Consider the following 27,674-nt stretch of genomic DNA (forward strand, 5'->3'; position numbering starts at 1 on the left):
AATAGCCTACATGATCTTGGGCAAGTATGTATCCCTGCTGAGTCCCATGTCTGTAAAATGGGGCTAATGCTACCTATTTCATTTGCTTATTGTATATGATATAAAACAGTGTTTGCAAAGTACCTGGCACATGGTAGACTCTCAATTTTTGTTACATTGTTCCGGCTCTCAGCTTGTCTTACTCCTGGTATTGTTCCTGTATGTCTCTGTATTAAAGATCATGGAGGAATACAAGTATATTTTTTTTCCTGAGAGGCTTTGTCTTAACTCTGAGATTCTTTCCTCAGTTGTTTTACTGTCTGGTCTCCTAAGCATGAGTTATGTGTCCAAACAGTAGTCTTTACAAGCCCATGGGTGGGATAGTAAGACCAGCTTGTCACTGTTTGTGACTCTGTTTCTGTACCTCCCAGCCTGTGTGACATCTTCCCCCATAGGGAGTCATTTCTACTTTGTCTTTAATTTCTCCTCGCCGAGGCAACTTGTCAGCCAAGGCTGCTTTCTGTCACTTGATGCCACATCTCTTCCTAGTTCAGCCAGCCATTTGGGGACATGCATTTAGTTGACAGTCTGATTTTACAGACAACATTGTACCAGACACTAATTTGCCTTGTAAGGGGGTCCAGCAGGGTTTCCTGCCTCCATGCTGACCCAAGGTGCCAGTACACTTCTGCATGGCTGTGGCTGTGGTTCTGCACAGAGCAGGTGGGGAAGGTGAAGATATTAACAATGGAGAGTCCCAGTTGAGCATCACTGGGCTACAAGTCCCTTACCCTCCTGTCCTTTTCCTCTTGGTAGAAAAACCTTCACAGAACCTCAGTTCAGGACCCTGTCCATTTCCAACAGAAACTCAACACCACAGGCGATGAAGATATAGGATTATTTCTTCCTAGTTTTGTGTGCCAGTTTAGAATTGTCGTGTCCTACTATGTCTAACATCCCGTTTGATCTTGACAACAGCCCTGTGGGGTGGGAAAGAGGGACAGTTTGTAGAACAGATATCCAGGCTCTTACCTTTGGAATAAATAAAATGGGACTCAGAAGGGTTATTCAGCTGTCAGTGAGAGTGATGTTGGCTTTTTATTCACAACAGTGAAAATTCCGTATAAATAGACAGGTAATTTCAGGGCCATGGAGTAGATACAGCACTCACCTTCAAAGAGCCTTTGAGAGAAGTCTGGTTATCTCTGTCTGGCCAGTTTCTGGCCCTTGATTCTCTTACCTATCTCTTCAGAAATCTTCATTCCAGCTATTCACCTTCCCTTCCAGTCTCAGTCAGGTACCCTTCTCGCAGAAGAGTTCCTCTTCACTGCTCTTGTATGTTGTTAAAAGCCTTTTTTTGTTTTTCCTCCTTTTTATTCTGTCCCCAGCCTCCTGTAGGAATGCCTGATCTGTCTTTCTGTGTATTGTTCCATGGAGCCAAGCCTCCTTCTGTCCCTTTGGGATTACCTATTGTTATACATTAATAATTAACCTTTACTAGGAACTCTAGTCATAGGCATTTAACCCAAATGCAGAAAAAGCCAAAGTTTGTTTATGACAAAGAGATCTCACACGCTGAGGTATAATAGCGAGGGTTAGAAAGGAGAAGCTGACGCTCATTAAACTTTTATGATTTCTTTTCTGGTTTACTCACTTGAGTGATTGCCTGAGGATCCTGCAATATTTCCCTTTGCACATGGTCAGCCCAGTTTAGCTAAAATGAAACATTCCGCTTTTGAATTGTGAAATTGAGCATGCATGACTTTCCATGTAATGTTAAAGATAAGCTTCACAGGTGCTGCTAGTGGGGCCTGGTTCAGAGCATGTGGACCCTGGGGCTCAAATGCCTAGGTTCGAGTCCTGCTCTGCCACTTATCAGCTGTGTGCCTGTGGGCTGGTTCCCTAACTACTCTCTGTGTTCATTTTCTGCATCTGTAAAATAAGGGAATGATTACAGGTATCTCAAATGGGTGTTGTCTGTATCTAATGGGATGGAGAGGTGTTAAATCCTTACTACGGTGCCTGGTAGTAGGTGCTGAATAAGGGTTAGTATCATTATTTTCAATGTTATTGACTATGGTTAGGTCCATGGTCAAGGTTACATAATAGCGAGTCATTTTCAATGCTTCGTCATGGTTATATATCACTCTTACAATACCCATTAGAATGCAAACTGCTTTGCTTGATTCTCTCCTGCTGATGGGAGATGGGAACTAATTCTAAACTTGGATATGAGGGATTATATGATATGTGCTGGAATGACCCATCCAATTAACTTTCTCTCACAGATATGGACAGATGAGGCTTATTTTAGAAATTAGCCATTGTTGTTTTGGAGATGATAATATAACCTTTTCAGGGCCGTGGAAAGAACAAAATGAGATTAACAGTAACGCTCCAAATAGCTGTGACTTTTGTGCCCTGATGATATCCCATTCCTAAGTGCTTTACATGTTTTAAATCATTTTATTATTACAAAATAGTTTGTTTATTCCTATATTCCCAATTTCAGGAGAGGAAACAGACGCAGAAAATTTACTTTGCCAAAGTCACATAGCTTGTAAGTAGTAAATGTGGAATTCAAACCTAAATCTGGGTCCTGACTTAGAATTTGAATAAGCTAATATAAAGAAAATAGCAAAGTAGTTGATATGCTCAATATTCAGATCCTTGTCTATTTCCCTTCCATTGTTTTCTGCTTATTAAGTTTTTATGGATATGACATTGCTCAGAGATCAGAGCACCAAAAACCATTCTAGGGTACTATATCAAATTTCAGTTCAAATAAGAGTAAAACTTTTGTGAAATTCTAATTTCAGGGAGAAAGATTAATTTCTGCTTTTAGATGGATTGTACCTGGTTTAGAAAATCATAACAGACTTTTTTTTCATAGGTTATTGTGGTTCAGGTGGTGTTTGGTTACATGAGCAAGTTCTTAAGTGGTTATTTGTGAGATTTTGGTGCACTCATCACCCAAGCAGTATATACTGCACCCTATTTGTAGTCTTTTATTCCTCACCCTCATCGCACCTTTTCCCTCAAGTCCCCAAAGTCCATGTATCATTCTTATGCCTTTGCGTCTTCATAGCTTAGCTCCCACATATCAGTGAGATCACACGATGTTTGGTTTTCCATTCCTGAGTTACTTCGCTTAGAATAATAGTTTCCAGTCTTATCCAGGTCACTGCAAACGCAATTAATTTATTCCTTTTTATGGCTGAGTAGTAGTCATATATATGTGTGTCTGTGTGTGTGTGTATATATATACACACACATATATACACACGCATATATATATATATATGTATGTGTGTGTGTATATATATGTATGTGTATATATATATCACAGTTTCTTTATCCACTTGTTGATTGCTGAGCATTTGGGTTGGTTCCATGATTTTGCAATTGCAAATTGTGCTGCTATAAACATGCGTGTGCAAGTATCTTTTTCGTATAATGACTTCTTTTTCTCTGGGTAGGTACCCAGTAGTGGGATTGCTGGATCAAATGGTAGTTCTACTTTTAGTTCTTTAAGAAATTTCCACACTGTTTTCCGTAGAGGCTGTTAGACAGTCATAACAGATTTTTTTAAACTGCCGTCCTCACTTTCTCCACCTACCTACCCACTCTGCAGGACAGTGGCCATGGCTTTGCAGCAGTGTACACTAACCTTGGGTAGGGCACGGAGGCAGAAAGCTCTGCTGGACCTCCTTACAAGGTGAATTAGTATCTGGTTCAGTATTCTTTGTAAAATCAGACTCTCAACTAAATCAATGTCCCTGACTGACTGACTGACTGAAATAGGGCTTCAGGGTGTCTCATTCTACCACTATACAGAGGGCACATTCAATGTGGAAAAAATAAAAACAAAAACAGACCTCTGTCCCCACCAGCTTTTAACACTTAATCTTTTCTTTAAAGTAACACATCCACATGGTTGAAAAAAAGTCTAACACTATAAGAGGGCACAGTGAAAAGTAAGTCATCGTCCCATTCCAGAATATTAATCCCACAAATATACTCCCCAATGACAATTTTATAGTTACAAAGAGACTTTATGCTTACTGGAGCATATATACATATAATGCTCCCACACCCCCACACTTTTACACAATGATAGCATAATGCACCCTCCATCCTGTTCCTTGACAATTTCACTTAACAATGTGACTTGGAGAGCTACCACATCAAAACCAAAAGCAATACCTTGTTTGCAAGGCCTGCCTAATATTCCATTATAAAGCTGTGCCGTCTGCTGTTGATGGTCATTTAGGTTGTTTCTGGTGTTTTACTAAGGATGCTTCAGTAAATCACTTTGTATGAGGTATGTGAATCCATGCAACTCAATCTCTCTTGATTTTTATTTGCAAGCTTATGTTGTATAACTTTCTGACAACACAAGAAATTGGCCAGGAGACAAGAGAAATTCTGTAGAAATATAGAGGCTTTTTTAGAGCTTGTGTGCACATCAGATGTTTCTTCAGATACTTTTTTGATTCCTGTGTCTCATTGTTTCTCATGTTGTTTTGAACTACGTCCTGAAGCTTCTTCTTGGGTCATTTTTCCAGGTGCCCAGTGAGTGATGGATAGATACTGTTTGCAAGATTGATTCACATGGCACTTTTGTTTGGCTTTTGACAGGTTGTTTATAAGAATAATGACATCCGTCTGGAGCTGTCTCGCCTGGCCCGAATTGGGGACACCAAGATGAAAATCTATGGCGAAGTTGTATTTAAGTGTGAGAATGTGGCCACACTAGACCCCATCAACTTCGAGACCCCAGAGGCTTACATCAGCTTGCCCAAGTGGAACACTAAGCGTATGGGCTCCATCTCCTTTGACTTCCGTACCACTGAGCCCAATGGCCTGATCCTCTTCACTCATGGAAAGCCCCAAGAGAGGAAGGATGCTCGGAGCCAAAAGAACACAAAAGTAGACTTCTTTGCCGTGGAACTCCTCGATGGCAACCTGTACTTGCTGCTTGACATGGGCTCTGGCACCATCAAAGTGAAAGCCACTCAGAAGAAAGCCAATGATGGGGAATGGTACCATGTGGACATTCAGCGAGATGGCAGATCAGGTGGGAAGAGGCAGGATGTGTGACTGAAACTAGACAAAAGCTGTAGCTTCTCAGTTTGTTTTTTGGCTTTATATTTCTTAATTTTTGCTCTTGCATGCTTGTTGATTCTTTTGCTACTCTCTTTAATGGCTGTTGTAAAATTATGTTTCTGAAAGATACCTGTCTCATAGATGGCTCACATTCTCCACTTCTCTCTCTTGTCACTCACTGCACAATTGTCTCAGTGATAGCTCTATAATCCTGGAGCTAAGGATGGTTTTACAAGTAGCATTTCCAGTATTACCAGAGCAACTCTCATATCACTGGCGTAATCTGCCCCCATTCCCCCATTCTTTGCTTCTCTTTTTCCTCATCACCATGGAAACCAATTGTGACATCATTATGTGATTATTCTGTAGGATAAACTTCACTGTGCAAGAGTTTATGCAACAACACACCCTTCAATAATTGGCAAGAGTCATGTTGCACGGAGAAATTATGACAAGAAAGGAAAAGGCAAATTGATTTTTCCTGAAGATACATTCAATTTAAAGCCTTCCTTTGGTGTAAAAGCCTATATTTCACTCTTTGTTCAGACCTCACTAACTCTCTCTTCCTCTTCATAACCTTTTACATTTTGTTTAAATAGCTTCATTTCTGCAGCTGCAGATCAAACAAGCTAGCCCCAGGCAGTACATAGCTACTATGGAATAGTAACAAAGTGGGGGTAGGGGTGGGGCAAAATAGTCAGGGATTTTTGAATGCCTGGATAGTCTGCCTAGCTTTCTCTGGACCATGTGGCAATGAAGGTCACATTCTGTGCTATCGGAAAGGGCATTTTCCCAAGAGCAGTAATTAGAGCATTAGCATTTCAGACTCATTTCCTGGTTCTCCATTTAGGTAGGATGTGTTCAAGAAGGGTCTTGGCTTCATGTGCCATATTTATAGAGATTCACTCTCCTGATGAACATTAAAAAGTCTTTATTTGGGTATTTTCTTTCTAGGTACATTTGGCCAGTAAGAGAGTTCCCCAAAAGGCTGAAACTGGGAGTGACTGAGCTTTGGTGGGTTGACTTTTCTGCATAATTCCAAAGCTAGTCTGATGGCAGAGATAGCAACATTGCCCTTAGGAAGAGCTGGATGGATTCTTTGCAGAGGGCAGACGGGTGGCAGATTGCAGCCCTGGCTATTTTATTGCCCCGTAGAAATCTTTATTGGTTGTCTGAAATCTGATCAGAACCAAGAGCCTTCAAATTAAATGTGCTCGTTAAGCAAGAATGAATAGTGTTCTTTTTACACAGAAAAACACCCCCAAAATTAATTTCTTTGGAGGCTAAATCCCGCCACACTCCCCATCCTTCTTCGTCTTCTTTTCTTTCTCTTTCTCTGTTTTTCAGTAAAATGACAGCAAGGGCAGAGTCAGAAAGCTGTTCCAGAATTATAAACAAAACATTGCTGTTGGTTTTTAAGAGCATGTGTTTGGGATCTCTGAGGTTAGGTCATGGTGGACGGGTTTTGTGTCTGACTAACCTAGACCTTGGCACAGCATAAAAGTTACCTACCCATGTCAGAGGTAGGCTAAAACACATAAAATTGCCACATGTTCATTTCTGTCTGCTCCTAATACAATATATTTTTTTCAAGTAGTGGAACAATTTTTGTTGTTTGAACCACCGGTGGACCCAACTTCAACAAATATGTTTGAATTTCAGAAGTCTTAAATTTCATACCTGGGAGCTAAAGCACTGGCTAATTCTTTTTTTTTTTTTTTTTTTGAGACAGAGTTTCTCACTTGCTGCCCAGGCTGGAGTACAATGGAGCAGTCTCGGCTCACTGCAAACACTACCTTCCAGGTTCAAGTGATTCTCCTGCCTTACCTCTCAAGTAGCTGGGATTACAGGCACCTTCCACCATGCCTGGCTAATTTTTATATATTTAGTAGAGACAGGGTTTCACCATGTTGGCCAGGCTGATCTTGAACTCCTGACCTCAGGTGATCCACCCACCTTGGCCTCCCAAAGTGCTGGGATTACAGGTGTGAGCCACCGCGCCCGGCCTGGCCAGTTTTTTGAACTACTGATGAATTTGATCAAAGCCTATAAAAATGTACTGAGTAAACAAAAACTGTCCCACGAAAGCAGTATAATCTAAAATTTTAATACAATTTGTTAAACTTTCATTTTTTTCATGAGAATGTTTTCTGGTAACTTGTTTTAGATTATAAATCTATACTAAGGGGTAGTTATAAAAACAAGTGTATCTAAATGTGGTGCCTCCTTCCCTGCTAATCTTGAAGAATAATGTGACTGACAGTGATCTAGAAAAACTTTTATAATCACTCCTCACCTGGGCAAGTGAGTCTTAGAACTTGTTAAGTGCACTCAAAACTGTTGTGGTCACACATTCAGAGGACAGACTTTCCTCAGGTTGTCTTTAAGGCTCTAAAATTTAAATTGATTCTAGTATTGCCTTTACTTGGCAATAGATGTCCCCCCGTCTTAGTTGGTGATCAGATTAGCCCTGTGGACATGTGAGGGGTAAAGATAGAAAACTATGCAACAGAGAAAATAGTAAGAGATACAGACCTCAACTTCCCCCTTTGTAAGATAGAGAAAATAATAACTCCTACCTCCCAAGATTGTTTTGAGGATCAAGTCCAAAAATGCACCTAAAATAGTTAAAATGGTGGCCAGGACATTATTGTTGTTATATGTGTTTGAAAGATTAAAAAACAAAAAGCGAAGCATATTTCTCTAGGAGAAAACTTCTAGGAGGGAGTAGGGAAGCAGATTGTTAAATTCCCCTTAATATCCTTTCTATGTTTCTATTCTTGTGTTGACTTTGTACTTTATTTATTTTTTAACTTTAATTAATTAATTAAATTTTTTGAGTGCTAGTCTCGCTCTGCCACCCAGATTGGAGTGCAGTGGCACGATCTCAGCTCTCTGCAATCCCCGCCTCCCAGGTCCAAGGAATTCTCCTGCCTCAGCCTCTCGAGTAGCTGGGATTACAGGTGCCTGCCACCACACCTGGTTAATTTTTGTATTTTTAGTAGACACGGGGTTTCACCATGTTGGCCAGGTTGGTCTTGAACTCCTGACCTCAAGTGATCTGCCCTCCTCGGCCTCCCAAAGTGCTGGGATTACAGGTGTGAGCCACTGCGTCCAGCCGACTTTGCACTTTAAAGTGTATATGTTTTATTCTTGATGTCGTTTGATTTTCACAGCCCTTCAGGTTATATACCCTTCATAGCTGAAGAAACTGAGAATGAGACAGAGGTGAAGGCTGACTGATGGATGGCACGACCCATTTATCTTGGTACCAATAAAGCACATCAAGAATAATAAATACCTATTTTTAAATTTCTGACAGGATGTTTAGATATCACCTAGTCCATTTCCTTAATTTTCTAGTTTGGGAAATTGAGCCATAAAGTGGTTCAGGGACTGGCCTAGGGTCATAAAGACATTTAGGACTAGAATCCCAGTTCTCAAGGTCCCAGGTTAGCTTGTGGAGTTTCATCTTCTACAATCTCATTCAATGCTGTCCAAACTCCATCCCCTTCCTGGGTCTGCTTATCTCTGACTTGATCTCCTGCTCACCTCCTCTTGCCTTCTCTGTTCTAGCCACACTACTTCCTACCTCAGGGCCTTTGTAGGTTCCATCCCCTCTGCCTGGCATGCTCTCTCTCCTGGACTTTGCATGGCTGCATCCTTCTCAACATTCTGGTTTCAGCTTAACTTTTACCTGCCTAGAGAGACCTTCAGTGACTCTACATTTTAAAGTAGAATGCGTGAGTAGCTAGCACACCACCCATTTTATTCTTTTCCTAGCACCTGCCCTTAGCTAATTTATTTCATTTATTAGGTTACTTATTGTATTAGTCCATTCTCATGCTGCTAATAAAGACATACCCAAGACTGGATAATTTATAAAGGAAAGATGTTTAATTGAATCACTGTTCAGCATGGCTGGGGAGGCCTCAGTACATTTACAATCATGGTGGAAGGAGAAGCAAACACGTCCTTCTTCACATGGCAGCAGGAGAGAGAGAAGTGCAGTGCCAGCCAGAGAAATGCCAGATACTTATAAAGCCATCAGATCTTGTGAGAACTCACTCATTATCATGAGAACAGCATGGAGGCAACTGTCCCCATGATTCAATTCGCTTCCCACCAGGTCTGTCCCACAACGTGCAGGGATTATGGGAACCACAATTCAAAATGAGATTTGGGTGGGAACACAGCCAAACCATATCATTTATTTTCTGTCCCTCTGTTCTGGAACATCTGCTCAATGAGAGGAGACACATGCCTATCAAGTTCATCTCAGTGCCTAGAACTATACCAGAGACAGAATAGGTCCTCCATACACCTTTATTAAATGATTAAATAAGGAATAATGTTTCAGTTAAAATGTATCACAGGGAATGCTCAAAATATTCACTGGCAGGGTTGGTAGTGAATGCCCAATCTAGAGAGTACCAGTGCATGGAGGGAGAGACAGAAGAGGAAATTCCATCTTTTGGGGGTTGGTGAACCCTTGAAGAAAACCCAGGCAAACATACAGAGGCCTCATTCTGTCTCAGTCACTCTTAAAAGTACTTTGCATGTATTTGCTCATTTAATCACATCAACCTATGAGGTAGGGACAGTTATTTTCCCATTTTACAAATGAGGAAACTGAGGCACAGGAAGGTGATGTCACTTCTTCAAGGTTATACAGCTCATACATGTTAGAGCTGGAATTTAAATACAGGCAGGAACTGTGCTGCTCTCAACCTGTATGGTCTCAGCCAAGAGGGTTAAGTAGAGAAAAGATACACTAGATGTCAGGTTAGTGAGACTTTCCTGGGTCTTCCTAAGCACCAGGTTGACTTACCTGGCAGAGATTGGAACCAAGCGGCCTACATTGTCTTTTCCATTGTCTTGTAACATCCAGTTTTCTTGCTTGCATTGTTCTCTCCTGGCCAGCCGATGGCTGGTCTCAGCACTCACCTGTTAGGCTTCTTTCATTTGGTTAAGCAACTGGCAGACTCACCTGAGATCTGTCTTCCCACCCCAGGTACTATATCAGTGAACAGCAGACGCACGCCATTCACCGCCAGTGGGGAGAGCGAGATCCTGGACCTGGAAGGAGACATGTACCTGGGAGGGCTGCCAGAGAACCGTGCTGGCCTAATTCTCCCCACCGAGCTGTGGACTGCCATGCTCAACTATGGCTACGTGGGCTGCATTCGCGACCTGTTCATTGATGGGCGCAGCAAGAACATTCGACAGCTGGCAGAGATGCAGAACGCTGCGGGTGTCAAGTCCTCCTGTTCACGGATGAGCGCCAAGCAGTGTGACAGCTACCCCTGCAAGAACAATGCTGTGTGCAAGGACGGCTGGAACCGCTTCATCTGTGACTGCACCGGCACCGGATACTGGGGAAGAACCTGCGAAAGGGGTGAGTCAGCTTGGAGGATGGCAAGTGAGGGCCTGAGTGGGGCTGGTGTCTTATAGTTGGATCCCTGGACAGTCTAAGCCTTTGCATCTACCTGCGCTTTCTTTCTTCAAAGAGTTTTTGGGTTTACGGATTTCCAGATTGCACCCTTTCTAGTTTTGAAAGCTTGGGTTTGTTTGGCTAAGACTGAGTTGCAGAAAGGGAAGCTTTATAATAAATATTACTGTGATTCTGATACTTTTTGATTAAATATTTTTTATTTAGAGAGGATAAATAGTTCTCTTTTAGGACTCCAAGGGGGGCTAGCCAAATGGCTGTTTTATTCATTCATTTGACTTGTGCTTCTTTAGTGCTTTCTACAAGCTAACTCCTGGGTTCGGCTTTAGAAATACAATGTTGAACAAGACAGATTCATCTCTGTTTTATGGAGCTTGCTGCCTAGTGGAATACTTAGCCATTAAATAACTGATTACAAACATGGTGAGTTTTATAAGAGGCAGAGTGATGTATTGGTTAAGAACATAAACTCTGGGACCAGACTGGGTGAGAAATCTGGGCCTCATACAGTGATGGTAATTTCATCATGGTAGTCAATATCTCTGAGACTTGACTTCCTCATTTGTAAAATAGAAATGATGAGGCACCTACCTCACAAGATACTGATGATGATTAAATGAGTTAATATGTTCCTGAGCATTTAATGTTAGTGATTATTAAAGTCATAATTATTCTCATCAGCATCATTAAAGAGAAGGTATAGAGAAGCTTGGGAGGCCCTTGCAAGGAGACCCAACATACTATACAGGTTCACCGTATAGTGAGCAACCCTGACACAGTTGAGGACCTGAACAAAGTCCAGAATGAACTGGATGCTTTGTTCCTTTCTGAAAAATGTCCAGAATGGAATTGGGGAACTGTGGGGATGGGGAAGAGGGGCATGAGAGGGGACCAAAGAGATGAGGGCTGACCCTGTAGGACAGGTCAGAATGGTGGGAGGATTCCCTTTTCATTCACCACGTCAGTATCTGACAGTTGCACCTGATTTATAGTTTAAGTAAAGGGCAGAGATAAAGGCAAGAAGAGGGACAACATCAACACAAGGAGATTCCTGTCAAGTTATTTGCAGATTGCAACTTGGTCTATTTTTTTATATGCTGAGCACACCGAATCAAGTCCACAGGCTGTCAGCTTCTAAATTCTATGAAAGGATAATTTGCATCAAGACCAAGTTTTTGCTAAGGGTATAGCTTTAGGGCTTTGAGAATGCTGTACCTGTATAGACATAGTTCTTGCCCTTAAGAAGTTTATCATTTATTTAGCTGAGGAGTTCAGACATCTATATAATAAGCTGTAATAAGATGATATAAGACAGTAGCATGTTAGTAGACAGAAAAGAAGGACATGGAGATTCAGAGAAGAGAAAATAAGAAGGTTTTGAGGAGAGACCTGCAGGGTCTCATCTCTACAGACCAATGGCCAGTGGCCAGAAATTGTCCAAGTATCAGAAGATAGGTGATGTGGATGGATCCTGGGCCAGGCCTGGAACAAGGGCTGAATGACCAGTTTTCAAGGCGTGGTTTTTGTGAGGCCAACTGTGGGGCCAACTGTGTTACTAGCGAAGGTATATTTCAAGAGAACTACAAACCTTCTTACAGTCAGATCAGAAATAGAATACAGGACACGAGGACAAAGGAGGAAAAGAGAGCTTTCTTAGAGCATATGGAATTAAAATTAAAATTCATGGAATTTTCAAGTCAGCAACCGCTAGAACAGGACCTATGATGAGGAAATACCCATCCAGGACAGAAATAGACTACAAGGGGCTGGTCAGTCTTTCAGGTGCCTGGGCTCTTTCCAAATATCTTTGTAGGGTAACCTATTCTGGTGCTGGTTGGGGAAGATAGAAAGGTCATTTTGTCTCTGAGATGCATGAGACAGTTTTGGTGTTTGCCAAAATGTTGCGGATCTTCTGTTATCCATGAAGGCAGTATAAAGGTCATCTCAGACATCTCACTTCTTCTTCTTCTTGGGTCTCTGCTTAACTCAAGGGCCTTGTGATTGTCAGAGGCAGGACACAGTGACTGTAGCCAGTTGTACAAGGTGTCTCTGAGCTCACCCATTTCAAGGGTGAATCAATGGGAGCTGGTCCAAAACTTGCCAAGAACAGTGAAAGTCACTGCAACTTTTACATTGTCACTTATGACTAGTCATTAGAAGGCAGCTGATTGGGGATATATGAGGGACAATTATTCTTGGTGCAGTGCAGCCAAGAGTTATCCATTCTGGCCAAATGAGAAGAAGCTTAGCAAATTTAAGATACTTGATGTATACATCACTCAAATCCCAGACAGTTCAACTGATTGTTTTGTTCCCCTACTAATTGTTTTTTGCCCCTGGATTGTTCCTGACACCATGTTCAGAATGAATCAGTAGAGTGTAAAAATTATAGGACTCTTCTCTGCTAGCAAAGAAAAGTTGAGATTCCCAAAGACATTGTTTTTCTTTATTGAAACTGATTCCTTAGTGGAGACTCTCTTGAGTATCTTTTGTTCATTTTTCCTACAGGACGTTGACATAGATTGAAGCCCTGGTGTGTTCCAGGCACTATGTTTGAGGTTAGAAATGCAACAAACAAACAAACCAAAACAGAAACACCAACCTGACACAGTCTTTACTTTTGAACAAGGGGTGTATAGTCCTCCCAGAGAAGCAAAGGGAAATGTGAGAAATGTTTAACATGTGGTTGATGTTATGGCAGATATCTATAGGGAAACAGTAGGACAAACAGGTAAGAATGGCCACTTCTATATGGAAGGAATGACGGCCCAGAGAAGGGGATCCAAGGTTTCTTGGATTTTAGGTCTCCTGTTTATAACTTAGGCATCCACTCTAGGCACTTCTGAAGAAGAATGAAGAAAATGTGTTGGGCATTCTCTATACAGGAATGGGATCCTTTTTGGATTAAGGAGCCCTGCGCCATTCACCATAACAACGTCAACACAGTCACTCAGTTTGCCATTCTCTCTCTAATTTTTATCATGTAGAAGCATTCTAGAATCAATTCTAAGCCTAGAATGGATCATTCGTACTAAATGTGTTAAGCCCAAGACAGTTCTTAAGGCTGTGTGTCCCAGTAGCTCAAACTGTGTTCTCTACTGGAACTTCCTTGGGGATGAGTCCCTTGGTATCACTGGACCTACACATGAATGGGAGTGTTAGAAAGAAGCACTTGTGTATATACACTGAAGAAAGCGTAGATGGAATGCTGAAAACTGGAGTTTTCATGGCCCAGGTCAGACACTAGACACTACATCAAAATAGCCCAATGACCCAAGCAAAGTCAGCAACAGATACGTCTAAGAGACAATTCCTGGACCAAAGTCATCAGCCAAAGATAAGAGAGTCAGAGAATAAGGCCTGGGAAGTAGAAAGTGTTTGTGTATATGATACTAAGATTAATTTGCATGGGTATATTTCTCTTATAGTAAAATTGGATAACTCCTGTTTCTACCCTCGTAAGAGTGCTTCTCCTGCTTGCGAAGATGAGCTACTCTAAATCTTGACGTCTACAAATCGGCTTGATATTGTATTTAGATTTTTTCATCATAATCTGCTGCTATTCTAAGATGTAGCTGTCTCTACCCATCCCAACTGTTTAGCTCTAGTTATTTTGGTTGGCTATTCGTAGTGATGTGAGAGACGTCTCCATGACCTAAAAAGCAAAGGCCTGTTTTAACTACTTAATTCTAATCAGATAGGTTGAAATTCTTTAAGGTTCTGGAAGACCACCTGCCATCCAGTGAAGTCCTGTTGGACAGAGGAAACAGTCTAGCTGGTCTTTAGCCTGCTCTGGAGTTAGTCCTACTTAAGGAGCTATGATCACTTGACCTGGGACAACATCTTATCTTTGCTGGTATAGCCAAACTGTCTAGTTCGATTGGTGAGTGTCAAGTTCCAGTAAGGCAAAGCCAAGGGTCTGATTTATTTGAAGGTCATGGAGCTTAAATTTTAGAGCATTGCTGAATCTATGCACTTTCCTGAATGGCTTTTTCTAAACATATGCTGGCATTCGTTTGGCAAGAAAGAAAATAAAGCTCAGCACAAGTTCATCCCAATGTCAAGAAAAATAACCTACAGTACAGCATTTATCTGACGTATGCACCAGCTGAACATGAAAAATACAAATATTTTCACTTCTCTCCAGTGACTCTTGTTCCAGTGGGAAAGGCATGCAGCTGCTGCTCCTGTCCACTCAGGGCCTCCCTTTTTAGGCAACCTCCTGTGTGATTCTGGGTAGCAGCAGCAGCAGCAGCAACAGCAGCAAATGATTCTGCCTGGAAAGGGTGAGACACCAGTCTTCAATGAGGCTGGATTGTGTCACTGAAATGCTACATATATGCCACATGGAAATCCTGGCATAGGAAAATGGCAGGGTTGGCAGAGGCCAGGTGTGGTGGCTCATGCCTGTAGTCCCAGCACTTTGGGAGGCCGAGGTGGGTGAGTCACCTGAGGTCAGGAGTTCAAGACCAGCCTGGCCAACATGGCAAAACCCCATCTCTACTAAAAATACAAAAATTAGCCGGGCTTGGTGGTACATGCCTGTAATCCCAGCTACTCAGGAGGCTGAGGCACGAGAATCACTTGAACCTGGGAGGTGGAGGTTGCAGTGAGCCAAGATCATGCAGTTGCACTCCAGCCTGGGTGACAGAGTGACTCTGTCTCAAAAAAACAAAAACCAAAAAAAAAAAAAAAAAAAAGAAGAAGAATAAGAAGAAGAAAAGAAAATAGGGAAAATAGTAGGGTTGGCGGATACCATTAGTGTTACCTGTACCTCATTCTTGTTTTGGTAAATGAGGAATTGGAAGCCCTGAGAAGTTAAGTCAATATCAGTTTAACTTGGAATAGCTATAGAATGGTTAGAATTCCTGATTCCTAATCCATCAGGCTTTCCATTACATTGAGAAGCCTTTCCCTCATATGTACTGTGATATACATATACTAGATGGTTTTTAAATGTTGGAGGGCTCCAGGGTTTCTGTTTTAGGTCTCTCCTTGGCCTGCACAATTCCCTTGGTGCTCTTTGCCATGATATTAAAGGTCATGCATATTTTAGTGACTTCCAAATTGAGGTCTCTAGCCTGGAACTCTCCCTGAAATCCCAGATTCTTATATCCCTAGTTGCCATGATATTAAAGGTCATGCATATTAGTGACTTCCAAATTGAGGTCTCTAGCCTGGAACTCTCCCTGAAATCCCAGATTCTTATATCCCTAGTTGTCTACTTGACATCTCCATTTTGCTATCTGATAGATTAACTTAAGCTACTTAATTAATAGCTACTTAATACATAGCTACTTAATTCTAAACAGATAGTTGGAAATTCTTTAATATACTGGAAGACCACCTGCATCCTGTGAAGTCCTCTTGGACTTAATCGTATCATTGAACAGCTTAATCATATCACTGTAAAGCAGAAATGGTGAGGTCTTCCTTCCTGCCCCAGACTTCTTTTTCTTTCAGTTTTTCCCCATCTTGGTAAATGGCATCCCCACTGTCCTTGGGCATTTTCTTTTATTTTTTTCCTATGATATTCAATCTATCTCAGCAAGTCTCATCCATTTCTCATGTAAACCCATCCTACTTCTTTCCACTCTCTCCTCCATCACTATCATTTTAGATCAAATCATGCTTATCACTTCTTTGGACAACTACACAGCATGTAGTATATGATTATGAAAAATATATATTCATTTTGCATCTTCTTTAGACTATTAAAGTTAAATTATTAAAATTTCTATATTCTCAACACAGTCTACTTAAGTGGCTTTAATTTCAGTGGCGTTTGGTCCACAAAACTTTAGGAAATGAAGCTATGATGCTTCTTTGGAATTAACTTCAACATTAACATAGAGATTCCATAAACAGGTATTTAGCTCTTTTCTGTGTCAGGCTTTGTGAACTAATGAGGATATACATTTATGTTAATAGGAGACACACTTTCTGTCCTCCATGAGCTCACAGCACAGCAGAGGGGATAGAGACATAATCTGCAAACTCTAATGCAATCTACCAATGTTAATGATTCAAGGAATAATCGCAGGAAAGAAAAAGATAACAATTAGAAAGCAAGATACGACGCATATTATATACTATTTTATAATTAGTTCTGGATTCGCTGAGGTCTTGCTCAGACTATCTCACTGGTGTGGGAATAACAGAAACCTGGGCTTCCAAGGTCAAATATAACAATGGTGGTTGCTTTTACTGGTCTTAATGCTATTGAGGAGGGGAATCTGTGTTATGGCTGTACCCTCATCCCTCATAGGTTTCCAGATCCTTTATTTAAATGTCTGACCTGGAGATGGATCCTCTGACCTTTCTTTTCTGCAAGAATATAATGATGCAGTTGGGTTTCATGCTCTCTCTGGGCCTTTTCAACTCTAAAACTCTGATTCTCAAATGTCATCAGCTTGGCAATGTCTTCCCTTATCTCGAGGAGAGAGAGAAAGGTGAATGAAGGGCAGGACAGGAATGTGAGTCCTTGTTCCTCGCAATCCGCAGAACTGTCTGGATTAGGACTCAGCTTAGTTATATCAGCACTGCAATGAAATTTTCATCTCCCTGATTCATTCATCTAAGAAAATGAATACCTTGGCGTACTGAGTACACTTCAGGCTCATCAGACCTGAGTTTTAATTGATGGATTAATGAATAGAACATTAGTTTTCTAAAGAGCACTAAAAGGCTGTTTCCTCTTTGGTCCATTGTTTACTATTTTTGATAGATAATGTCATGTATCTGAGAAAGGGGCTTCCCAAGAAATGTACAATTCATTGACATAAATCAAAGTGTCTCCATATTTTTTTCTTTTCTGTTGTTGCTTAAGTCATACAAGTGTATCCCTGCTGACAGCCACAGCAGAGCACAGATTCAGCCTCTTTTTTTTTTTTTTTAACTTCCAGTTCTGCAAGTTTCCCTTTCCACAAGCACAGGATTTTATGATTCCAGGAAGCTTTTCCATAGTACATGAACCGTAGCTGAGAGTTATCCCACCAGGTGAGAGTCTGAGCTACCTCCGATCACAGCTGGTCCTGTTACTCTAAAAAAGAGTATCAGGGTTGTAGATTCTAGTTATTCTAGAGTCTTGAAGGCTTGAGGTCTAAGAAGGACAGGCTGGGGACTTTGGAGATCTTTTAAGAATCAACACCTATACCTACATTCAACCTGAGAATGTGAGGGTCAGCACTTTGGTGCAGTGCGTGACAGCTGCTTATGAACAATAGCACACCTGCTGCTGACTGCAGTGCTGTCAAATGCAGGGACTCGGTGGCCATTTACATTGCCTCTCTGTATCTTTATTACTGTGTGTGCTCAAAGCAGCTTAACTGTGAGCAGACATCTGCCCATAATAATGCAATAAATTGAAATGTGGCTAAATTATGAGAAACAAGTGCTTTGAAACACAACACAAGGGGATTGTTGCAGGCTTTTCTAACATCTCTGGCTTCATGTTTCTTTTCACAGAGAGATGAATCCTTCTTCACTACAGTTTGGATTAAGAGGAAAGGAAAGTTAAAAGACCTAGTATTTATTGAAAAAAAAAATGATGTGCCTTCTCTATGTTTGGTTCTTAATATATACTGAGTCATTTAACCCTCACATCCACTCTGCACACTGCATATTATTATCCTCATTTTCTACATGAAGAAATCAAGGGCCACCCAATTCATTCTGAATACCTACTGAGTGCTACGTGCCAGGGACTGTGTTGAGCATGTGGGACACAAAGGCATTGATTGTGGTTCTCATAAATTGCCATTATATTCTGGTATCCAAGGAATGGTGACATCAGTGCCGGGAGAAATATCATGGAAGGCATCACAGACTGGTGCCACTAGAGCTGAGGCTTGGTGGAGAATCAAAGATCTCCCAGGCAGACCAGGCAGGGAAAAAATATTCTAGGCAGAAGGAACAGATGTATAAAGGTGACTTCAATAAACAGTAAGTTTTCCATGTGGGTGGCATGTAGGGCTTAAAGAGTGAGGAGGAGAGATTTGAGGGGAAGTTTTCGAAGGTGCAACTGTAGGGGTGACAAAGCCAGTCATGAAACATTTTGCTCTCCCAAGAAGTTTAGGCATTATCTTATAGGAGGCATACCATATTTAACAATGGGATAACCAGGTCAGATCACTGTGGCAGAAGATAAATTGAATAGAGAAGACAGAAGACCAACAGGTCAGCATATAATAGTCCAGTTTGCATTGGTATTAATTCAGGATTGAGAGATAAGAGCCCTCCCTGAAGGAAGGAGAGAGGAGGTCGAGTTTTTGAACATATCTGATAAATAAAAAAGGGGCAATGTCAATAGGACTTAGTTAGTAATCAATTATACACAGCTAAAGAACAGCTGAAATTGGTAAGAGCAAGTGTCTGGCAATAGAAGCCTTTTGCTTCTTGCTTTCTTCTGAGCCATCTTGAATCAGTGGCAGATTCTTAGGAGGAGTGGGGAGGACTATGGTGACCATTAAGAAGATGTAGCTGAGAGTCAAACCTACACCCACTTTGGTCCCACTCAGAACATATATTTACCTTCTCTCTGCCTCCATTTCAATATTTACCACTGACAATATTGGTGGTGGGTGTTTAACTGGCTTATTGTGAGGCTCCATTGTAGAATCAAAGTGTATAATGTGCTCATGTAGATAATAAAGCCAATATTCCCCTTTCAGAATCTGGAATTTAGCAATGCAAGAATTGAAAAAATGATCTGGCCGGTATTTTTATTCCATTTTTTTTCTTGTGTGGTGGAAATGACCCAGGTCTTATTTCTATGTTTAAGGCATATGATACAGGTTAACGTTGAGAAGGTTGAACCATAAGAGAACATACCAAAGCATGCTTTTCTTCATACTTTAAATGGTATATTTGGAATTAAGTGTGACTCTTTTGTAATCCCGGGTTTTAAAGAATTGCATTAAGAGGATCTGTTGTAACTGTGGTGATCTCAGCCAAGTTTTGGCATGTATTTGGTAGAAACAATGAGTCGTAGTTTGTCTCTCTTTGTCTTGTAAAACTGGCTGTATTTGAAATTAAGCTAGAAGATTTTTTCCTTGGAGATAGAAAAATCGTATTTTGAACTTCTCCCTATTCTGGTCTCTCATTTGGGATTTATAGTGATGACACCCGATACTGAGTATTATATATGTGTCTGTGCATAGAGCACATGTGGATAGTTTTCCTCTAGCTTCTGAGAAGTTTTCTGTTTTATTATGGGTTTTGTTTTAATCCCACCAAGGATTGTTAAGAGGAAAAAGCAGCAAACATGTAGTAATCATGAATAGAAGTACCAAACTTAAAACCTAAAACTTGCCTGACCCAACGAAAACCAGGCAGAGTATAAAGGGTTGTATAATTACTTACCTTGCTGGTAGAATAGATGCTCAGATACTATCTAGCAAAACCACCCACCCCCAATTATAGATGAAGAAACTGAGGCCTCCAGGTAGGAAATGAGTGGTGAATAGAATAGAATAGAATAGAATAGAATAGAATAGGTTTTTGTTGTTGTTGTTGTTGTTGTTGTTGTTTTGAGATGGTGTCTCACTCTTTCACCCAGGTTGGAGTGCAGTGGTGCTACCTCAGCTCACTGCAAGCTCCGCCTCCCGGATTCAGGCCATTCTCCCACCTCAGCCTCCCAAGTAGCTGGGACTACAGGCACTCACCACCACGCCCAGCTAATTTTTTGTAGTTTTAGTAGAGACGGATTTTCGCCTTGTTAGCCAGGATGGTCTCAATCTCCTGACCTTGTGATCCACGCACCTTGGCCTCCCAAAGTGCTGGGATCACAGGCGTGAGCCACTGCACCCAGCCTAGAATAGAATGTTCTTAGTCCCTCATTTTGGTTCCTGTTTATTGGATTTTTCAAAGAAATACATATGTATCTGTGCATCTGTGCATATTTGTGAAGATATACTTTTATGTCTCATGATCTTCTAGGCAGTAGTCATGCCATTATAGCAAACCCATTTGGTAAGTCTCCAGTAATTTGTTCTAATTGATAAATTTTATTTGAAATGTTGGCAACTGATTTAGAGACAGGAAGTGTAGAAGGAAGAGATACGTATATATTTCTCTTCTCTTTCTCTTTCATCACTCATCCCATCTTACCCCAACAAATAACCCAGCCCAACAGAGAGGATATTGGAGTGACAAGTACATCTGGAACTTGAGGCTGGACCTCTCAATGTAAGTGGCTCTTGAAAGACCCCCTTCTGTGGGCTACTGGACAGCTATTTTTCTGCCAAGCCGATGCAGTCTTTCTTGGAGAAGATCATTTCATGCTTCTTAGCATGTTTAACCTTTATAGCAAGACATTCTCATCAAAATGACAAACCCCAACAGAGGCTACTAAGAGGCCAGTAAATCAGAAGCCTCATGAAATCTGTGGGATTAGCATGCTCCCCCTCTTTGTTTCTGCAGGGTAAGAAAGACCTGTGCATTTCAGATTTCAGTCTTTTCTGCAGGCCCCTTGTCTGAAACCTACTGCTGTGGCTCACTGGTATTTGAATATTGTTTTCATTTAGTCGCCTGGGGCCACATACTGACACCAGCTAAGGCTGGCACGTTGTTTATCTCCATCAGCAACGTTGTAAAGAAACGATAACTGCTCTGATGTTTGTTTAGTTGAATTCTCCCCATCCTGGAAAACATCCTCTCTGGGTCTGAAGATAGCCGTTGATTCCTAATGTCATCATTCCTGTAGTAGCTCGCTGTTGCTCAGCAGGAGCTCATCACCAGCCAGTTAGTTGTTTCTGATTTCCTTGTCCCATGGCTCGGTCTGTAATGAAACTTTCACAAGCAACCTAGTATCTTCAGCCACTATAAGGTGGAGCCTCCTTCTGTGGAAATCCACAAAGTCAAGGCTGTATTGAGAGTAGAGGTAGAAGAAGAAAAAAAATGATGAATAACAGTGCTGTTATATGTATAGATTATAAAATATTTATTAGGGGTTGTGGGGGGTGACTCTTTTATCGGAGTTTACACATTCATATTTTCAAGTTGAAAAGGACCTCGGAGGTTTTTGAGTCTAACTCAATATCTGATGCATATATACCCCTGGACAAAATTCCTAAATTGCTGTGTAGACTCTTTAGGAATATGTACTCTTATCTCCATATGATGTACTAAATGCTTAGCAGTAGTTAGCTTATTTAATCTTTGCAATAACTACATAAGATACGTGCTATTTTCATTCTTAATTTATATCTGAGGAATTGGGGTCAAGGATAGGTTAAGTAACTTGCCCAAGGTCACCCAAGAAAATGTTGAGGTGATCTCTGGGTCTTCCACTCCTGAGTCATCTCTTTTGTGATTGATATACTTTACTACTCTCAGTAACAAGGATGCTCACCTCTTCATGAAGCAGCCATTCCATTTTTGGATGTTGCTAAGTAGTCTAAAAATCTTCCTTTCACTATAACTGAAGTCTCTTTTTTGAAACACTCTTTTTATTTTTTTTCGCTTTTTTTTTTTTTATTATACTTTAAGTTCTGGGTTACATGTGCAGAACGTGTGGTTTTGTTACATAGGTATACACGTGCCATATTGGTTTGCTGCACCCATCACTCATCACCTACATTAGGTATTTCTCCTAATGCTATCTGTCTCCTAGCCCCCACCCACTGACAGGCCCCAGTGTGTGATGTTCCCCTCCCTGTGTCTGTGTGATCTCATTTTTCAGCTCCCACTTATGAGTGAGAACATATGGTATTTGGTTTTCTGTTCTTGTAAACACTCTTTTTTATTGTGATAAAATACACATAACATAACATTTACCATTTTAGCTTTTTTTGAGACAAGGCCTGGTTCTTTTGCCCAAGTTGGAGTGCAGTGATGTAATCTCAGCTCATTGCAACCCCTGCCATCCTCCCAACCTCAGCCTCCTAAGTAGCTGGGACCATAGGCATGTACCATCACACCCGGCTAATTTTTGCATTTTTTGTAGAGATTAATTGTCACCATGTTGCCCAGGATGGTCTCAAACTTGTGAGCTCAAACCATCTGCCCACCTTGGCCTCCCAAAGTGCTGGGATTACAGGCATGAGCCATTGCACCTGGCCTCATTTTAGCCATTTTTAAGTGTATAATACAGTGGCATAAAGCACATTTACATTGCTATGCAACCATAGCCATCATCTATCTTCAGAATGTTTCTTTTGGCCTTTGTTCAGGCTTTGGGAGCTATACAGGATTTATTCACTCAAAAAACAAACAAACAAACAAAAAAACCTTCACTAGGTGCTTATCATGCCGTGGATCCTAGGGATGTCCAGAACAGATCAAGCTAAAACCCTCCTCTACAATAGACCTTCAGTTATTCAAAGACAGCTATCATGTTTTTCACTGAAATGTTGTCAGTCATTCTCAGGATAAACATCACTAGTTTCACTAACCAGTTCTCATCTATTGTGGTTTTAAGTTCCTTGCTGAGTTAATCCAGCAGTCATTGAGAGAAGTGGGGGTAGATAGGAGAGGGTTCTGTGTTCACTGAAAGGAAGGATGGCTTCCAGTACTTCACAGGGGTCTTTGTGAAGCAGGCCACGCCCTTCCAAGGAGAAAGCTTGTATTATCAATGCAGTAACTCACATGAATGTCAGATGTTGTGACACATATGGACTATGAGTTTGTGTGACTGGCAGGATTCACTGGTACATTTATGGTGGTGGTGGGGTTAGTGCTTTTATTAGTTTCTTATCCTGTAAAAATGCTTTGGGCCAGGCATGGTGGCTCACGCCTGTAATCCCAGCACTTTGGGAGGCCAAAGCAGGTGAGTCACCTGAGGTTGGGAGTTCAAGACCAGCCTGACCAAAATGGAGAAACCCCATCTCTACTAAAAACATAAAATTAGCCAGGCATGGTGGTGCTTGTCTGTAATCCCAGCTACTTGGGAGGCTGAGATAGGAGAATCACCTAAACCCAGGAGGCAGAGGTTGTGGTGAGCCGGGATCACACCATTGTACTCCAGCCTGGGCAACAAGAGCGAAAACTCCGTCTCAAAAAAAGCTTTGGCCCACTTCAGGTACCATCACATTTATCACCTCATCTTATTCCTCAAAATAGTCCTAGATTGAGTGTGTTAAATCACATATCTCAAAAGCAAAGCTAGATTTATTTTTGACCATAGGAACATCTTAGGGTACCACTAGACAAGGAAATCATGATTTTGACAAGTGTCAGCTGACACAGAATCATCGAATGCTACAGCTGGTCAGGGCCTTAAAAAATCAAGTATTCCAAGTGCTTATAATTTACAAAGAAATAACTGAGATTCAGAGTGGTTATGTAACTTTCCCAAAGTCACAGAGGTAGTAAGCAGCCACGGTGGGACTTATCACTCAGTATTTTGAATCCCCAACGAGAGCTGTCTATCCTAAAGCAATTTCAGAGGTGCTCTTGCTTTGTGCCTTTGGGCTGGTCCTTTGTAGCTGAGAGTAAGATGCTCTTGCTGTGTGGGTCAGAATATTTCTTCACAAGCTCAGTGGGTCCTTGTGATTGTTTTTACATGTAATCATCCCTTTATTTATTACAAATAAGCTTGTCGATTAATTTAGTTAGCAGCTTATGGTCTGGAAAATCTCATTACCCAAACCTTACATTATCAACACATCTGTTAAAAAGAGATGCTTAAAGAAGTGGTCTAAATACGCAGATTCCTGGTCATCTTCAAGAAGGGAGCTACTAAAAGGCAACCTGGGAGGGAGTAGACAATTGTAGTGAGGCCACGAAAGTCACTGACATTCACACGTCAGGGAGTATAAAAAGGGAATTCACACTTACTGAGTACCTGCATGTGCCAGGTATAATTTGGTCCTTAAGTAAGATACACCAGGTTTGGAGTCAGACAAAACTGGATTTGTGGGGTGGGGAGGTGCGCGGTGGCTCATGCTTATAATCCCAGCGCTTTGGGAGGTCGAGGCAGGCAGATCACGAGGTAATGAATTTGAGACCAGCCTGGCCAACATGGTGAAACCCCCGTCTCTACTAAAAATACCAAAAAAAATAAAAAAATAAAAAAAAAATAGCCAGACATGGTGGCAGGTGCCTGTAATCTCAGCTACTCAGGAGGCTGAGGAAGGAGAATTGCTTGAACCTGGGAGGCAGAGGTTGCAGTGAGCTGAGACTGTGCCACTGCACTCCTGCCTGCGCAACAAAGCGAGACTCCATTTCAAAAACAAACAACAACAACAACAACAAATTGGATTTGAATCCCAATTACATTGCTCACTATTATGTGATCTTGGATGTGTTTTTAACCCCTTTTTAGCCTCAGTTTTCTGATCCATCAAAATGCCATTTTGGGGTTGTTATGAGGCTTAAATACATAATTGTGTAAAAATCTTGGCACAATGCCTATAATTTTGTAAGTGTTCGGTGCATGGAGGAATATTATTATTCTTCTCTCATTTAATTTTTAGAGCAGATCTTATAAAGTTTGTGGTATCATTCAGATTTTTAGATACTTAAACCAAGGATCAGAAAACTAAAATAAATTTCCATAGTCACAATGTTAGCAAATACTAAAGGTAGGACTTTTTCACCCAGTCTATCAGATTTTCTATTATTCTTTGCCATTCATTAAAACAGGAGGCCTTAGAGGTGGGATTAGGTACTGTGGGAGGGAGAAAGAGCTGTAAGAAATGAGATGGCTTTTTTTGTTCCTCTTCCAACCTTGTCAGTTCTCTGTTTTAGGACTTTCCAAGGGGCAAACATGAGAAATACATTAGGATGGAAGCTGTCATTTTGGAGTAAATTCAGTATTGAGAAAAGCAGTCAGGATCTTCCACATCTTTTCGTTCATACTCTTTGTTCCTAGGGGGAGGAGAAGAACTGTAAAGTTTCATGGGGCTGGTCCAGAAAAGCATGGAATGAGTATAGCTCAAAACTTAGAAAGACCAATTTTGCCTCATCACAATTTATCCAGGGCTGCAATATACCTTAACTCATACCTGCATCTTTACCCATGTGTACAAACACACATGCACACACAGACACGCACATGAATGCACTGACACAAATTCTTCGGCCGTAAATCTGGACCTCTCTAATTTTTGCTTTGCTCATCTCTCCTTCTCTAGATGGGGATCCATAGACTACGTATCCCCAGTGCCAAGGAAAAGGAGTTCAATCCTTGTTTGTGGAGGAACAAATAAAAGAATGAATGCAAAGCAAAATGAAATGAATGGGACTATTTCTAAAGTTAACTATACTTTAGTTAGAATTCTGGTTTATTATCTGACAAATTTGAAGAAACTTGAAGAAACTACACCTGCTAGACATCTAAACTGCCCACCCTCACCCCCAATAACAAGTTAGGATTTTCATAGTTGGGGATGTGCCTAGAGAAAAATAATGAGAAGCTCCCCTAGGCTGGGGCCTAGCCTCTTGGCCCTGTAGCAACTATTCCTGTAACTCAATATTAGCTATAGAGTGGCAAGATTCAGTGTTGCTTAAAGTGGACAGGTGGGCAGGCATGGAATGAATGAATCTAGAATAGAGGAAGAAGCAGGCTTATGCATCCAAGGCAGGCATTTCTACCATCTAAAACAATGGGGTGACTTTGCAGCTCTCCTTGGTGAAAGAAGCACTTCGTGGATGATACCCTTTTGTTCCCATTCACTCCCTTTTATTCACCCCTCCCCTGTCCTGCTTACCTTTTCTTTTTCCTGTTTTCTCTTCTTTATTCCCTTTATTCTTCATTATTTTTTCCCTGATAAACCCCACACAGTCCTTTCTTCATTTCTATGTATCTTTTAAGCTTGATGCAGCAATAATTTCTATTGTTTAAAGGGCTTTTCCCTCCCCGAGGGATGAAATTGACCCTTATTTATTCAGAATGACTTGACTCAGAGCTGTCATAAAATGTGGGCTGCACAAAACTGCAAGGTGGCTGGTGCCTACCAGCTACCTAGGTAAGTGGCATCTGATTGAAGGGGAGGACAGGCCCCTAAGGCCTCTTGAGCACGTTGTCTAACCTGGAAGTCATCTCCTTTTGAACTACAATAAATGAGAAAGGGTCTTAGCCAGACAAAACAATGACTATAAAACCAGATGGCTAAAATATGACTGAGGAATGCAGAAGAGTACCCTGGTATATCAATTTCTACTTGAGGAAATGATTTGGCTGCAGCACAAAGGAGCCTCTCTCTGTCTAACATTGGGTTTGTCCCTTGAGCTTTCTGCAAATGGAGATTGATGGTGGTGGCATGATGGTCAAGGAATATGTCCTCAGATGATGCTGAGCAGAATTATTTCTTTGTAAATTTTCCTTTTGCCCTTTCTTCCTCCTTCCTTTCAGATATCTCACTTTCTCAGCTTTCTTTCACCTTCCTTCTTTTCTTGCCCGTGATCCCTTCAAAACACTTTAGTTTTTTTCTTATGTGGAGAACATGGTTGACCCATTCAATTTCTTTTCACTACAGAGTAGCATTCCTGGGGGCTTTGATGGGACAATTCATATAATGAATCTTGACTTTGGTAGGACTGTTATTCTGTCTTCATAAAATGCTACTCAATAAACCAATCTCTGGATTATAGCTCTGTTAGGAGTGTTTATCACTGTTGAAAAGAAGCCTCATAAAAATTGTCATCTGTGGGTTATTGCTAACATTATAGATTATGAATGTCCATTTAAAAAATAAACATTGATTTTTATAATTCTAAAATTAATATATATATATATTTACTGTAGAAAATTGGGCACATGGAAGTTTATTAATTCAACTTTTTCTTTGGCCAACATTAACTGAGTACTGAATACAAAAACCTATGGTGGTTCTACAAAACCCATTGCATGGTAGACAAAAATAAACATAATTGAGTATAATTGTACCAAGCAGAAATGGTTATTATTAACATATTGTTATGATTTATTCTATTATTTTGGGAATGTGTATATATATGTGTGTGTGTGTGTGTGTGTGTGTATGTGTGTATGTATATATGTATGTATATTTTTTGGAAGACATATGTGTATATATATAACATGTTAATGTAATTTTGTAAGTAATTATTCTAATTTTTCCAGTTGCTGTTTTTTTCAAAAATTATCTCATAGTTGCATAATTATACCATAATTGCAATTCAGTGTTATATGATCTTTGTCTCAAATCATAAAATCTTGAAAAACATTATT

General features: G+C 40.8%; 1 protein-coding gene across 47 annotated transcripts in view; it reads left to right on the forward strand.

The window, feature by feature from the left end:
- The window catches only part of NRXN3 (neurexin 3), a 1,719,470-nt gene that overhangs the window by 560,929 nt on the left and 1,130,867 nt on the right, over positions 1-27,674 (forward strand). For all 47 annotated transcript variants that reach the window (XR_010588584.2, XR_010588585.2, XR_010588583.2 and 44 more), the window contains 2 exons: positions 4,621-5,059; positions 10,103-10,486. Coding sequence is in view for 43 of the 47 variants with exons in the window: in XM_005561918.5 (XP_005561975.3) it covers positions 4,621-5,059; positions 10,103-10,486 (823 nt within the window). In the remaining 4 variants the exon portion in view is untranslated. The remainder of the gene's footprint in view (positions 1-4,620; positions 5,060-10,102; positions 10,487-27,674) is intronic.

This window comes from Macaca fascicularis, chromosome 7 (genome assembly GCF_037993035.2).
Source record: "Macaca fascicularis isolate 582-1 chromosome 7, T2T-MFA8v1.1".
In the NCBI taxonomy this organism is placed as follows: domain Eukaryota; kingdom Metazoa; phylum Chordata; class Mammalia; order Primates; family Cercopithecidae; genus Macaca; species Macaca fascicularis.